Source organism: Monodelphis domestica, chromosome 4 (assembly GCF_027887165.1).
Source record: "Monodelphis domestica isolate mMonDom1 chromosome 4, mMonDom1.pri, whole genome shotgun sequence".
Taxonomy (NCBI): Eukaryota; Metazoa; Chordata; class Mammalia; order Didelphimorphia; family Didelphidae; genus Monodelphis; species Monodelphis domestica.
The window spans coordinates 431,575,977-431,589,832 of NC_077230.1; the positions used below are offsets into that span (position 1 = coordinate 431,575,977).

A 13,856-nucleotide genomic window follows, 5' to 3' on the forward strand; every position below is an offset into this window, starting at 1 on the left:
TGCCTTCCAATAAGAAACGCGGACAGAGGATTAGGCGGCTGATTTGCTCTCTGAGACGACCCTCTGAGAGGGAGAGGAGCCCGGGGTGGAGCTTGGGGACGTGGGAGGAGCCCAAAGGGGGCGGGATGGGGGCGTGGTCACCCCAACGGAAAGCCATACCCAGCATGTGGGCGGGGACAGGCGGGCGGGCCCGGAGGGCGTGGCCCTGGCTGTGATTGGAGGAAAAGGCCTGTGCTGGGGGCCGGACGAGGTGGGGCACTCGGGCTGCCAGGAAACCGGAACTCTCGCTCTTCCCCGCTCTGACAGCTCTGTCCCCGCTCCTTTCTCGGAGCCCAGGTCTCTCGGCCCTCTGGAAGGTCCCAGGTAGGTCTGGGCCAGCAGCGACCCTTCCCGGCCGCTGCCCTTCCCCCACCCCGCCCCGCTCCCGGCGACCGCCCTCCACGTGACTGAGTGTCCGCCCGCCTGGCAGGGCCCGGCTCCCCGCCGCGCACCCTTGCAGACTCCCGGGCTCTTCCCGAAGGTCCCAGAGCTCCTGCCCCGAGCTGCGGCTCCAGGACGGGACCCACCTGTTCCGCCTCCCTGGCCCGGGACTCCGCCGACCCTCTCCGGGCCCCTTCCCTGGCGGGCCCCAGGCTCCAAAGGGTCCTGGAGTCCTCCCCGACCCCTCCTCACCGGCACCTGCCTGTGTGGCAGAAACCTTCCTCCCAGATGGGCCCTGGGCACCTCCGACAGCCGGCCTTCCCCTGGCCACCCATTCCCAGCCTGACCCAGCCTGTGCTCTCCCTCCCAAGGTAGGCTGCAGTCTCTGCCCTTGAAGGCCTAGCCAGGGGGCTTTGTCAGCGGCCTCCTGCCCAGGAAGAGGAGCCTGAGAGCTCTCCCCTGGGGGATCCCTGTCCCTCCCTGCCCAGCTCAGCCTGCAGAGGAGCCAGAGGGATGGCCCCTGGGAGCCCCAGCCCCCCAGCCCAGGTGAGTGCAGTGTGCCCAGGGCTGAGCAGCTGCCAGCGTGCAGTACCAGCAGGAAGTGGACTGGGGTGGGCGCCCCGTGCCCTGCTCTCTGTCGCTGCTCTGACTGCCCTCTGTGCTTCTTTTTTTAGCTCTCCCTCATTAGGCTTGACTGACAAGGACAACCCCTTCACCCACCCTCTCTGCTCTCCGTATGAGTTCTTGGCTTTCTTTCATCCTTCCCTTCAGGACTCCCTCCTTTTGAGTGTTGGACACACACACACACACACACACACATACCCCTCTCTTTGAAGGCTTCCCTCCCAGCTCTTGTCCTACTCAGGGTCCTCCTCAGAGCAGACTTTGCCCTCCCCAGGGCTCTCTCACTGCCTCCCCTTTGCCATGTTTCAGCTCAGGTCAAGAAGCTTTGAGCAAGGGAAGGGGCTCTGTGGGGCAGCCCCCAAGGAGGAACCAGGCCCTGCCCCCCAGGAGTTTCCAGTCTAATAGGGGGACAAGTGTCAGCAGCCGTGTCTACACTACCTCTGCAGTATGGCTGGAAGGGACTCTCAGAGAGGCTCTGGCAGTAGTTTTTGTGTTTTTTTTTAATTTGGAAGTTTTTATTTTAATTTTTTATTTTATTGTAGTTAATTACTACAGTATTTTCCCATGGTTATAAGATTCATGTTCTTTCCCTCCCCTCTCCCCATCCCTCTCCCATAGTCAATGAGCAGTTCCACTGGGTTTTACATGTCATACCTATTTCCATATTGTTTGCACTAGGGTGGTTGTTTTAGGGTCTACATCCCCAATCATATCCCCTCGACCCATGTAATCCAGCAGTTGTTTTTCTTCTGTGTTTTTATTCCCACAGTGTTTCCTCTGGATGTGGATAGTGGTTTTTCTCATAGATTCCTCCAGGTTGTTCAGGGTCACTGCATTGCCACTAATGGAGAAGTCCATTACATTCGATTGTACCACAATATATCCGTCTCTGTCCAGTGTTCTCCTGGTACTGCTCCTCTCACTCTGCATCACTTCCTGGAGGTTGTTCCAGTCTTCATGGAATTCCTCCACTTTATTATTCCTTTGAGCACAATAGTATTCCATCACCAACATATGCCACAGTTTGTTCAGCCATTCCCCAATTGAAGGGCATCCCCTCATTTTCCAATTTTTGGTCACCACAAAGAGCGCAGCTATGAATATTCTTGTACATGTCTTTTTCCTTATTATCTCTTTGGGTTACAAACCCAGCAGTGCTATGGCTGGATCAAAGGGTAGACATTCTTTTATCGCCCTTTGGGCATAGTTCCAAATTGCCCTCCAGAATGGTTGGATCAACTCACAACTCCACCAGTGATGAATTAATGTCCCTACTTTGCCACATCCCCTCCAGCATTCATTACTTTCCTTTGCTGTCATGTTAGCCAGTCTGTTGGGTGTGCGGTGATACCTCAGAGTTGTTTTGATTTTAATTTCTCTCATATTGAGAGATACAGAACACTTTTTCATATGCTTATTCATTGTCATTTTCTTTAATGAATTGTTCCTATGATTTGTTCTTTGACCTATTTGCTCTTTACTTTTGGTTTCCAATTGATTTTTAGTCTTTTTCTGCTGCCCTTTGTTGAATGTAATTTTATTGCAGTGTAGTCTGAAATGGTTGCATTGAATATTTCTGCTTTTCTACATTTGATTGTGAGATTTTTTTTTATGCCCTATTGTAAGGGTAAATTTAGGGTTGAGACTGAATATAAATTTAATTGGTCACCAGGGATTTAATTCAAAATCCCAAATAAAAATACTCAAGTCAGTTTGGAATTTTAGGGTGGTTTAATTAATATAGAAGGGAGGAATTATGAAGAAGAGAGAGAAGGAGGATATAGGATTTCTCCTGCCTGGCCTGTGCCAGGGGGAGTTCAAAGATCACCACAAGGCCTCCTCAGAAGATTAGAAGCTTCCTAAGAGGACAGTGTTTGGAAGGTAAAGGAAAAAAGAATTAGTCTAAATTCCAAGAGAGCTCAATGAAGACGCCTCACCTGAACTAGGCTACTAAGCTTCTCCCAGTATTGTATCAAGGATGCTCACCGCCAAAGCCAGACAATAGCTGCAGCCACACCAAGATGCCAAGACTCTTCCACACGCTCCCACCAGCCACCTCTCTGCCACCAGAGCCAGAGCCACCTCTCCACAAAAAGACCCCAGAGGGAAGAAGTGGTGTGAAATATATAGACTGTTTTTACATCACTTCCTGTGTATCACATGTGCCAATGGTAGCTTAAGCTTGACTTAGGACAGCCCAGGGTGTCTGTCAGTTGTTTCTGATTTGTCATTTGCTAGCACACGTCTGTCATAGGCCATCCTTCTCAACACTTAATCCTTAAGGAGGAGTGTAGGCATTCCTGTTTTGTTAGACTAAGTAGGGTGGAGTAAATCTAAAATTCACACTATTGTATGGTCCATTTTTGTGAAGGTGCCATATGCCCCTGAGAAAAGATGTATTCCTTTCTATTCACATTCAGCTTTTTCTAGAAGTCTGGCATAGCAAACTTTTCTACACTATTTACCTCCTTAACTTCTTTCTTGTTTATTTTTTTTTTTGGTTGGATTTATCCACTCCTGAGAGAGGAAGGTTGAGCTCTCACACTAGTAATGTTTTACTATTTTTTTCTCCTATAATTGCTCCAGACATTTTCAATGACCATCCTCCATTCCTGGAATAGGCTCCTTCCACAGCTCAGACTATTTATTTTCCTAGTTTCCTTTAAATCCCAGCTAAAATCCCACCTTCTACAGGAAGCCTTCTTTAACCCTTGTTAATTCTCTTGCCTTTTTTCTTTCAATTATTTCCGATTCTTCATTTACATTATTTATTTTGTTTATACTTGTTTGCATCTGGTCTCTCCCATTAGATTGTAAACTCCTTGAAAGCAAAGACTGTCTCTTGTCTCTTTTGGCATCCTCAGTGCTTACCAATGTGCCTAGCACAGAGTGCATGCTTGATAACAGTATATGGAATTGAATCCAAAATTTCTAGTCTTTGATATGATGTTGGCATATTCTGTCTTTGTCTTTATCCTCCCGTTTTCCTTCCCTCTTTCATGTATTTTCCCATGTTATAATGTAGTCCCACAAAAGAAGCATTCGTCTGTAGGCAGGATGTCACTTAATATTCCCTGTCATCCTCCTCCTTGCTGCTCCCTCTCCCTGGTTTCCACAGTCATCCTTGTATCCTGGTTCACTTTTACCAAGAAATTTCGTACTGATGTTTCTATTGTTCTGTTACCACTGCTGTCTGTCCATACCTGTACACTCCTCTTGTGTTTCTGGGGTCTGGAGTGTTCACGCAGCAAAGAATCTCAAGTTCTGCCTTCCTCCTGTCCCTGGCGGAGCCTTGGACTCGGTCCCTTCCCAGGTGTCTTTCTCTCCATGTGTATCTTCTGCCTTTGGATGCTCTAGGAGATGGTGACGTTCCAGGATGTGGCTGTGGACTTCACGCAGGAGGAGTGGCGCCTCTTGGAGCCTCCCCAGAAGGAGCTGTACAGGGAGGTGATGCTGGACAATGCCCGGAACCTGCTCTCCCTGGGTAAGGCCATGGAGCCCAAACTGGTCCCATGATCTCCCTGAGCCCTCCCCAAAGCTGCCCCCAGAATACTATGGAAACGGCCCTTGAGGAGCCCAGGGCACCCTCTGGTGGTCCCTGCTCCCATGCCCGGCCATTGGCCCAGACACAGAGTTGGGACTGAGGAGAGTCTCTTGAGTTGGCCAACAGGAGCCTCTTCCCTGAAGGAGCAAACACTGCCTGAGAGAACAGGACACTGGGGTTCTAGAAGTTGGGGGGTGGGAAGGGAGGGGCTCAGGACAGAAGCTCATTGGCCCAGATCCCTGCTGCCCAGGCTCCAGGCTGACCTGGTACCACCCCCTTTGGCCAGTCTGCCAGAATGGAGCATCCCAGAACGGGAGGGGGAGGGATGGACTGTTTCTGAGCCCTGGTCTCCCCCCAGGATGATGGGGCGCAGCCTGCTGGGGGTTATTCCTTCACAGACACCCATGTGGGGCCCCAAGGAAGGGGTCCTGGCAAGGGGGAAGCTCTGGGTCTCCAGCCCTTCCCCTAAAGACAACTAGGTGACCAGTGTGTCTCCATCCTCCTTCCTCACTGCTTCCCCATGCCCAGGGCTGCCCGTTCCCAGAGAAGACTTGATCTCTTATTTGGAGCAAAGGGAAGCCCCCTGGATGCTGGGGCAGGAAGGCCTGAGGAGCTGCTGTGCAGGTGAGTGAGGGGAAAGCAGGGATGTGGGAGCTCGTGGGAGCTCGAGGGGCTCCTGGGGGTTAGAGTGAAGCAAGTGCCAGATCGGGGGCAAAAGAACCTGACCTGGAATGCTTTTTCCGGTATTTTGTAGCAGTGCTTTCCTGGGCAAAGCACTGAACCTTTGAGCCTCAGTTTCCCCAGCTGTAAAACAAGGCGGTCGTACTTTGTGACCTTTGAGCTGCTTCCAGTGGTCAAGCGAGGAGTGTGAGGAGGCATCGTTTGGAATTTGGGGACATGAAAGGGGACAAGCATTTCTGAATGGCTCTTCCGTGCCAGGCCCTGTGCGAAGCCTTAGAGGGAGGACAAGGGCCCCCCTGGCTGTCCTGGAGGTCACCATCTGGTGGGGCAGGTGGTGTGTGTCCAAGGGGGAGACGAGAGGGAAGGCAGGACCGTGAAGGAGGACCGGCAGAAGCTGACTGCCGGGCTGGCTTCGGCTGGCGCCTCAGGGACGTCGGGGAGCAGGAAGAGCCCTGGAGCCTGCAGAGTCCAGTGCAGAGAAGGCAAGGGAGGCTCGTGCCACTGCGTGAGAGCCTCTCTGGGGGGACAGAAGGTGAGAGGAGGCTGGAGGAGAAGGGCAGAGGCCGAAGTGCCTTCACAGTCCTGGAGAGGATTTGTAGGGGATCCATTGGCGGGGAGGCTGTGGGAAGACGAACTTGGCCCCTGGGTAGAGGCTGGGGGCATCCCTCAGGGGCGAGGCGAGGAGGCTGACTGGGGCTGTCCTGGGAGATGAGAGAAAGGCGGAGCCGGTAGGGTGAAAGGTGGGGCGAATGCGAGAGCCGAGGAGGACTTCTGGACCTTGAGTTGGGAGCCTGGACCAGGGAGCGAGCCGGGAAAGGGGCAGCTGGCGAGGTCGGGGCAGGGTCGTGAGTCTGGCTTTGGAGAGGCTGTAGAGGCAGGGCGGGGGAGGGGGAGGACAGTGGGAGCCGTCGGGGGAGGGAGACCGAGGCACGGCCGGCCGCCCCTCTAGCAACGGCGAGATGGAGAGCTTGGACAGAAGAGTGAACGGACTGGGCGAGTCAGAGAAAGCCAGAGAAGGGTTGGAGCAACCGAGTGTAAACGGCCTTCTCTGACTGTGACCACTGGAGTGTGTGGGTGGAGTCGGGGGGGGGGGGGCTGAGGGCGGTGCTGGAAGAGGCCCCCCAGTTAGAGGAGGGGATAGGAGGGGCTTCTGTGCCTGGAAAAGGCGGCTCTGGCGGGGAGACAAATGAGTTTCCCCTCTGACGCCAGGACCCAGAAAGGGAAGAAGCGCCTAATTTATGGGTCGCTCTGGATGGGAACAAGCTGGGGCAGGACTGGCCATTGGGGAGATGCTGCCCAGAGAGCCGCGCCAAGACCGGAGCCGCTTGTAGAGACCCGGCGGGCTTCTCTCTCCCTTCACCGCCGTAGGAAGAGGCAGGGAGGCCGCTGCCTTAGTGGCAGTTCATCCAAGGCGACCCACGGCCCTGGCGTCGCTGGCAGACTCTTGTATGGGCGCCGCCTCCGGACGGTAGACACTCCCGTAGCGTGAGGCCCTTCAGGAGCCTAGAAAGCGCCTCTGCCATCCCCAGGCCTCGACTGCCGGTAATTAGGAAGAGACAAACGAAACATGCCTTTGGCACGCAGGAGAGTGACCCGAATGCAGGGATTGGGGCAGAGGCTGGGCCTGCGCTCAGCAAACGAGTCTCCCAGCCCCTGTGTGCCAGGCCCTGTGCCAGCTCCGGAGAGCCAGAGAAAGCCAGAGACGGTCTCTGCCGCCGAGGAGTCCCAGTCTGGGAGAATCACGGAGATGGTTTGAGAAGGAACCACAAGCCACGAAGCTCCCTCGGAGCTGATCCAGGAAATGAGAGTTTTGGTTTAGAAGCACATTTAGATCGTCAGAGAAAGGGGGGATCCAGGGAGGGAGGGAGGACAAGAAGTTTAAGGGGAGCAGAACTGGGGAGGGGGTAGTAAAACAGCCAAAATTCAACTGGCAAAAAGGAGGCGTGCTTTAGGGGTGCTGAGGCTCAGTTCCAGACCCCCCAATTCCACAAATAGCTCAGTAAAGTGACTCGAGCCCATGTGGTTTCCCAGTGCCTAGAAAGATGCCATTGACTTCATTCTGTAGTCTGTCGAGTGGCCCATAGTATTATGTCTTAGAACCCAGAGCCGTGCCGGAATCAAACTGTACCTCTTGCTAACCACCCTCTGAACCTTTGCTGACTTGGTGGAGGGTCTTGCCTTGGCATTGGTGGCTGAGAACTGCTCTGGGTGGGGTGCCTGTGGCAAGCTCTTAAAAGTAAGATGACCGTCACGTCTGCCAGAATCTTCCCCTCTTCCTTTCTCTTCTCCGCTTAGAGGCCATTTTAGGATTCTTGATTGGCCTAATTTAGATACTGTAAGAACTAAAATGGGATCTCAAATAATAAAAATATATCTTAGGAGATTTATTAATGATCATTGGAAATAAAGGAATAAAAAGGGACACAAAATAAAAAAAATAAAAAGGGCCAGTGAAGGGCTGTTTCTGTGGGGTGATTGTGGGATCCCTGATGGTTTCATGATGGCCAGTACTCGGCCTCCTTCCATGTGATCCTGGTTCCCACAAAGCCTGCCCTCTGCGACCAGGATGCCGACCCATGAGACATCGTCTTCTGGGGTTTACAACAGGGATGAGACAGGATTACTGCTTTCATGAGGGAGAGAAGAGGAGGGTCTGAGGCCTGGGGCCCTTTGTCCATGAATGCCCACTCTTCCTGGAGGTTTGGAAACAATTGGATGTCCAGTTGAGAAACGGAAATACTGTGTTGTCCTTAGCTAGAAGTGCTCAGTGTTTGATGGAATCCTTGCCTGAAGCCCCAAAGGATTATTGGGCTGCGCGTGGTGGTTTGGATTCACTGAAAAAAGAAATCCATTTTGCTTGAAACAGGCCCAAGCTTGTTATCCAGAGGAAAATATCTTTGTCACAAAATTAGGTAATCATTGACTGTTTAAGGTGCCATTTACAACTTTGTAACCAAAATCCATTGGAACGTTTTCTGGAGCCTCCCAAGGATTTGTGAACCACTGCTGGGGACAGTCAGTCAGAGGACTAATAGCAAGGTTGCTGTCCATTTCCTTACAAAAGGGTGATGGACTCAAGTTCCTTTATGAGGTACATATGATAGAAATATGGGAAATAGGGGGCAGCTGGGTGGTTCAGTGGATGGAGAGCCAGGCCCAGAGACGGGAGGTCCTAGGTTCAAATCTGACCTCAGACACTTCCCAGCTGTGTGACCCTGGGCAAGTCACTTGACCCCCATTGCCTAGCCCTTACCACTCATCTGCCTTGGAGCCATTACACAGTATTGACTCCAAGACTGAAGGTAAGGGTTTAAAAAAAAAAAGTGTCAAATGCATGCATTTTTAAACATCCCATTTATTATCATGACTGTATTTTATGTCAGTGAGCTGAGGCTTTTAAAAAAGAAATTAGTAAATGAGACCAGAACAGTCTTTTATGCCTCAGGTAAATGCAAAAGTCAGTGTCTATACTCATTGTATACAGCAACAGGCAAAACAAGATTGAAAGCCATCACCAGGAAAATTCCTTTGTGCTTACAAACAGAATAGATCATGAAAAAAATCTGACTGTGCACCACATGGCAAGATATCTTTGAAGGAATGATTGAAAGTACATAAAGACAATCTGTCTGGTCCTGTCGCCATAGCATGCTCAGTCACCAAGTTTGAGTTCTAGTCTCAGATGCTGAGATTTGGGCCAAACCACTGAGCAATTCTGAACTTTTTGTCTAAATTGTGAATGTAACGGGAATATTAGAGGTTTGTTTTCAGGATCCAATGTGATTGTGTCCAAAGCTCTTTGGAAATTAAATCATCCCATGGGGGTGAGCTTATGACATTCTCCAATGACTGATTCTGCTCATTTAAGTTTGAAGATCTTCCCTTAGCTTGGGGAGAGAGATTATAAATCAGTTTATTTTTTTACCACCTGAGGGAGGGGTATATAATCATATATGTGTGTATATGTCTGCATATATGTTTTCTTGTTTGTTTCTTTCAGAAGGAGAGATTAGATTTGAAGTGAAAGAGAAGGCAAAACTAAGCATTTCTGTGGAAGAAACTCACAAGCAAAGAGAGAAACCTAATAACGGTCATCATTGTGATAAAGCTTTCAGTCAACCGTCATCCATGATTTACTGTGAAGAGATTCAGCCTGGAGACAAACCACATGAATGTTATGAATGTGGGAAATCTTTTAGTGAACACTCATCTCTTCTTGTACATCAGAGAATTCACACATCACAGAAACTTAATGAATGTAGTGAATGTGGGAAAACTTTCAGACAGAGCTCCAGTCTTGCTGAACATCAGAGAATCCACACTGAGGAGAAGCCATATGAATGTAGTCAGTGTGGAAAGACTTTCAGACAGAAATGCCGTCTTGCTCTACATGAGAGAATTCACACTGGAGAGAAACCTTACGAATGTAATCAATGTGGAAAGACTTTCAGAAGCAACTCCAAACTTGCTCTACATCAGAGAGTTCACACAGGAGAGAAACACTATGAATGTAATGAATGTGGAAAGACTTTCAGAAGCAGCTACACTCTTGCTGTACATCAAAGAATCCATACTGGGGAGAAACCTTATGAATGTAATCAGTGTCAAAAGACTTTCAGGTGCAGCTCCAGTCTTGTTGTACATCAGAGAAGCCACACTGGAGAGAAACCTTATGAGTGTATCCAATGTGGGAAGAATTTCCGACAGCTCAACAAATTTGCTGATCACCAGAGAATTCACACCGGAGAAAGACCTTATGAATGTCATCAATGTGGAAAGACTTTTAGAAGAAGCTCGGGTCTTGCTAAACATCAGAGAATCCACACTGGAGAAAAACCTTATGAATGTCATCAATGTGGAAAAACTTTTTCACAGAGTTCCAATCTTGCTTTTCATGAGAGAATCCACAGGGGAGAGAAACGTTTTGAATGTCATCAATGTGGAAAGAATTTCACATGGAAGTCCACTCTTGCTGAGCATCAGAGAATCCACACTGGAGAGAAACCTTATGAATGCAGTCAATGTGGAAAGAATTTCCGACAGTACAACAAATTTGCTGAACATCAGAAAATCCACACTGGAGAGAAACTTTATGAATGTAATCAGTGTGGAAAAGCTTTTACGCAGAAGACTAGTCTCACTTATCATCAGAGAATCCACACTGGAGAAAAACCTTATGAATGTCATCAATGTGGAAAGGCTTTCGTGTGCAGCTCCAGTCTTGTGAAACATCAGACAATCCACAGTGGAGAGAAACCTTATGAGTGTCTGGAATGTGGTAAAGCTTTTAATGTTCAGTCTTCCCTTACTAAACATCAGAGAATCCACAGTGGAGAGAAACCTTTTAAGTGTCTGGAATGCAGTAAAGCTTTTAAGGTACATGCTTCCCTTGCTAGACATCAGAGAAGTCATACTAGAGGAAAGACCTCCTTAACATAATCAATGCAGAAAGTTGGACCAATGTCATCCCTTTTTTCCCATCAGAGAATTCACATGGGATAGAAATCACAGCCCTGTACTGAATGTATAAAGGCACTTAAATGGAGCACAGAGCTTGCTTGACTTCAGAGAATCCATTCCAAGTACAAGCTGTATATGGAGTCAGCCAAAGATCATCTCTTACTCAACATCAGAGGATTCATAAGGGAGAGAGAGAAGATTTATGAATATGCCCAGTGAAGACCACCTTTCCCTAGCTGTTGGAGGTCCCTAGACATCACAAAATTCCCACTGGAAAGAAGCCTTGTAAAAGAAATAATTGTGGTAGGGTCTTTCCCTGAAGCTCACCCTTGTATATTGGAAAAATCTTGCTCGACCTAAAACTCAGATACCACATTTCATACTGTTTGCAAAGCCCCTAAAAATGGATTGAAATTTTCTCTGAAATCCTCAGGTTTCTCATTTGTTCTCTGCAATATGCCACAGCATTCCTGCGCCATAACTTCTTCAGCCATTCCCCAGTATCTTAATATTCACTTTGTTTCAAGATGATATCTGGTACAAAAAGTCCTGGAGTGAATATTTTGCACCTGTTGGACATTTATTTTTGTAATGATTTCTTTAGCATGGTTTAATGGATGGAGGAATGTCCCTGAATCCAGAAGACTTGGGTTCAAATTCAGTCTTTGTTACTAGTGAGGTGACCGTGTGCATAGCGCTCAAGTTAGTGTTGTCAGAGTTTCCCCCATCAGTACAAGGGAGATAGTAATAGAATCTACCTCCCAGGATCAAAAAGATTATTAAATAAGAATATTTTCTAGTGCTTTATAAGCATTACATCACTTTATAAATATTATAGGATCACAAGGCTTAAAACAAAGTCAAGAGGCTCAAAAGGTAAGGGTGGCTTAATCCCTTTCCTTTTATTCCCTTTGGCATTCAGAATTTTATAGGTAAAAGCAGTTTGGATAAGGATAAGAACCTTATGGTCCTTATGGTAATGGATATGGACCTCGGTGTAGAGTTGGAAAGATTTCATTAAAAATCTGCCTCCGGTGTCCTCTTGCTGTGTAAGGAACAACGGCTCTGGCTCCATTGATTCTTCTCCAAAGTGAGGAGGGAGGACTCGGTTGCCTCCGTGGTTCCTTCTCACACTAAATCTGTGTTCTCATCAAAAGAAGTGTCCTATGTTCCTTTCTAAAACCCCTTTCAGGGATTCCAGGAAGCCTAGCAGGACCAAGCCTGAGACTATAGTAGAAAGTGGTTCTCATCCAAACTCTCGTGCATTCCTTAAAACGTTAGAGCTTGGACAGATTCCACGTGTAAGATACCAAAGAAAGCGAGTTCAGCATTCTGTGTTCAACAAATCCAAAGACCTCGCCTGCTGGGCCTGGGTTGACTAATCACTGCAAAAAGCTGGGAAAGCTCACAGTCTGGTAGAAACTAGGTCCAGAGCAACATCTCACAAAGTAGACCAGGATTAGCTCCAAGTAGATACGTTCCTCAGATATGAAAGGCCATCTCAAACAAAGCAGAGAAATCACAATAAAGCAAATTCATAATTCTGGAGAGCAAGAGTACCTGAGCAGAGAAAAGGCAGAACATCCAGTAGGGAAATATCCCCTGAAGATGTTCACGTATCCCAAAGGTAAAAGGGAAACGAATGGAGGGAAAGATTTGCAGGAACTTTCTCTCATAAAGGTCTCCTGTCCAATGTATATGAGTATGGAGGGAGATCATACAAATGAGGCACTCCCCAATAGACAGGTGGCCAAAAACTGAGTAGACAGTTTTCCAAGCAACAAATCCATTTTAAAATGCTCCACATTTGTAATCCAAATCACTAATAATCTGAAGGTTTTTCAGATGGAAAAAAGTGATAAAATCACAATCACAAATATGGGAGGAAATCTATAAATGTATGTTGAGGGATGACCTTGTTGCAATTGACATTGCTCCCTCCTTTTGTTTTGGCAAGTAATTGAAAAGGAAGGTATGTAGGACAATGGCTGAACAAATAATGGTATATGGATGGAACTGAGCATATATGCCATCAAATATGGGTAATTTCACTGAAAACTCAGAAGAGCTTTATGAACTGATGCAGTGTGGCGAATAACATTAAGGGAATAATTACTCATGATAGCATTACTAAAGATGAAGTACGATGTCACAGCTCTGACACTTTTGATGACCAATACTTCCTGTTCCAGAGGTCACAGAGATATCTGGGCTTTCTACATCCTGGCCAAAGGGGGATGGTTCCAAGCTGTTGAATTACAAAGTACATTTTGAGGCAGACAAGGTAGGAATTGATTGAGCTTGCTACTATTCTTTTGTTCTGATTTTGTTGTTGTTTTTCTCCTCAATATTTTGTTGACATTTGGATAAAAACTAGACATAAGAATTTCAGAAAGAATCAGGACAGATTTGAAAGTGCCATAATGAATTTTGTAATATCTCAAAAAAAACAAGCAATAAATAATAGAAATTATTTCATGTGAGATCATATATATGTATGTATATATACAAATGAAATTTTCATTTTCTAGGTTCTGAATTTTAAAATAAAAAAATCAAATTTTGAGTTTCCTTTTTGTAATTTTTTTCCATTTTTGAAGACATGACAAGAAATGGCAAGATTTTTTAATATAACTTTTTCTTATGCTTGCTGCTATGGAACCTGTATTTCCTGAGGTCTTTGTCAGTATATTTGAAGGCATCATCTCCTTTCAGCCCTCATCTATTGGCAACGGGTCTTGTTGCTCATTGGTGTCAGTTCTCTCTATTTCTTGGATAGAATGACTTTACTGTTCATTGTTCATGTAATGTGTAAGGGTAAATGTGGTTTGATTAAATATATAAGTGTGGTCGCCAGAAATTATTATTCAAGTCAGAATGACTTTATAGCAATTTATTTATAAAATGGACAGAAAGAGTGAAAATGAGGAAATGAGAGAGAGCAGATATTTACTCAGGCCTGGTTCTAGCGAGGCAGGGCTTCATAGATCCCAGCAAAGGAGGCCCAGAGGTTAAACAAGGGTTCTAGCCAGGAGGCCTCCTTCAAGGGCCTCTTGAGAGGCTAGTCCCTCCAGAAAAGCCAGGAAAGGGAGTCTGCCTTTTTCACCCATCCATGTGGTAGTTCTAA

At 47.4% G+C, this 13,856-nt stretch overlaps 1 protein-coding gene across 2 annotated transcripts; it reads left to right on the top strand.

The window, feature by feature from the left end:
• The first annotated feature begins 243 nt into the window (after window positions 1-243).
• On the top strand, window positions 244-13,310 carry LOC100617309 (zinc finger protein 883-like). 2 transcript variants are annotated; one of them, XM_056825482.1, is made up of 5 exons: window positions 250-363; window positions 792-966; window positions 4,402-4,528; window positions 5,117-5,212; window positions 9,270-13,310. In XM_056825482.1, exons 2-5 carry the CDS (start codon window positions 934-936, stop codon window positions 10,706-10,708), a joined length of 1,695 nt encoding a protein of 564 aa, XP_056681460.1. In that variant the 5' UTR covers window positions 250-363; window positions 792-933; the 3' UTR covers window positions 10,709-13,310. The 2 variants fall into 2 exon arrangements, with proteins under 2 accessions (XP_056681461.1, XP_056681460.1); XM_056825483.1 differs by lacking the exon at window positions 792-966 and having other exon boundaries at window positions 244-363.
• Window positions 13,311-13,856: the final 546 nt, after the last annotated feature.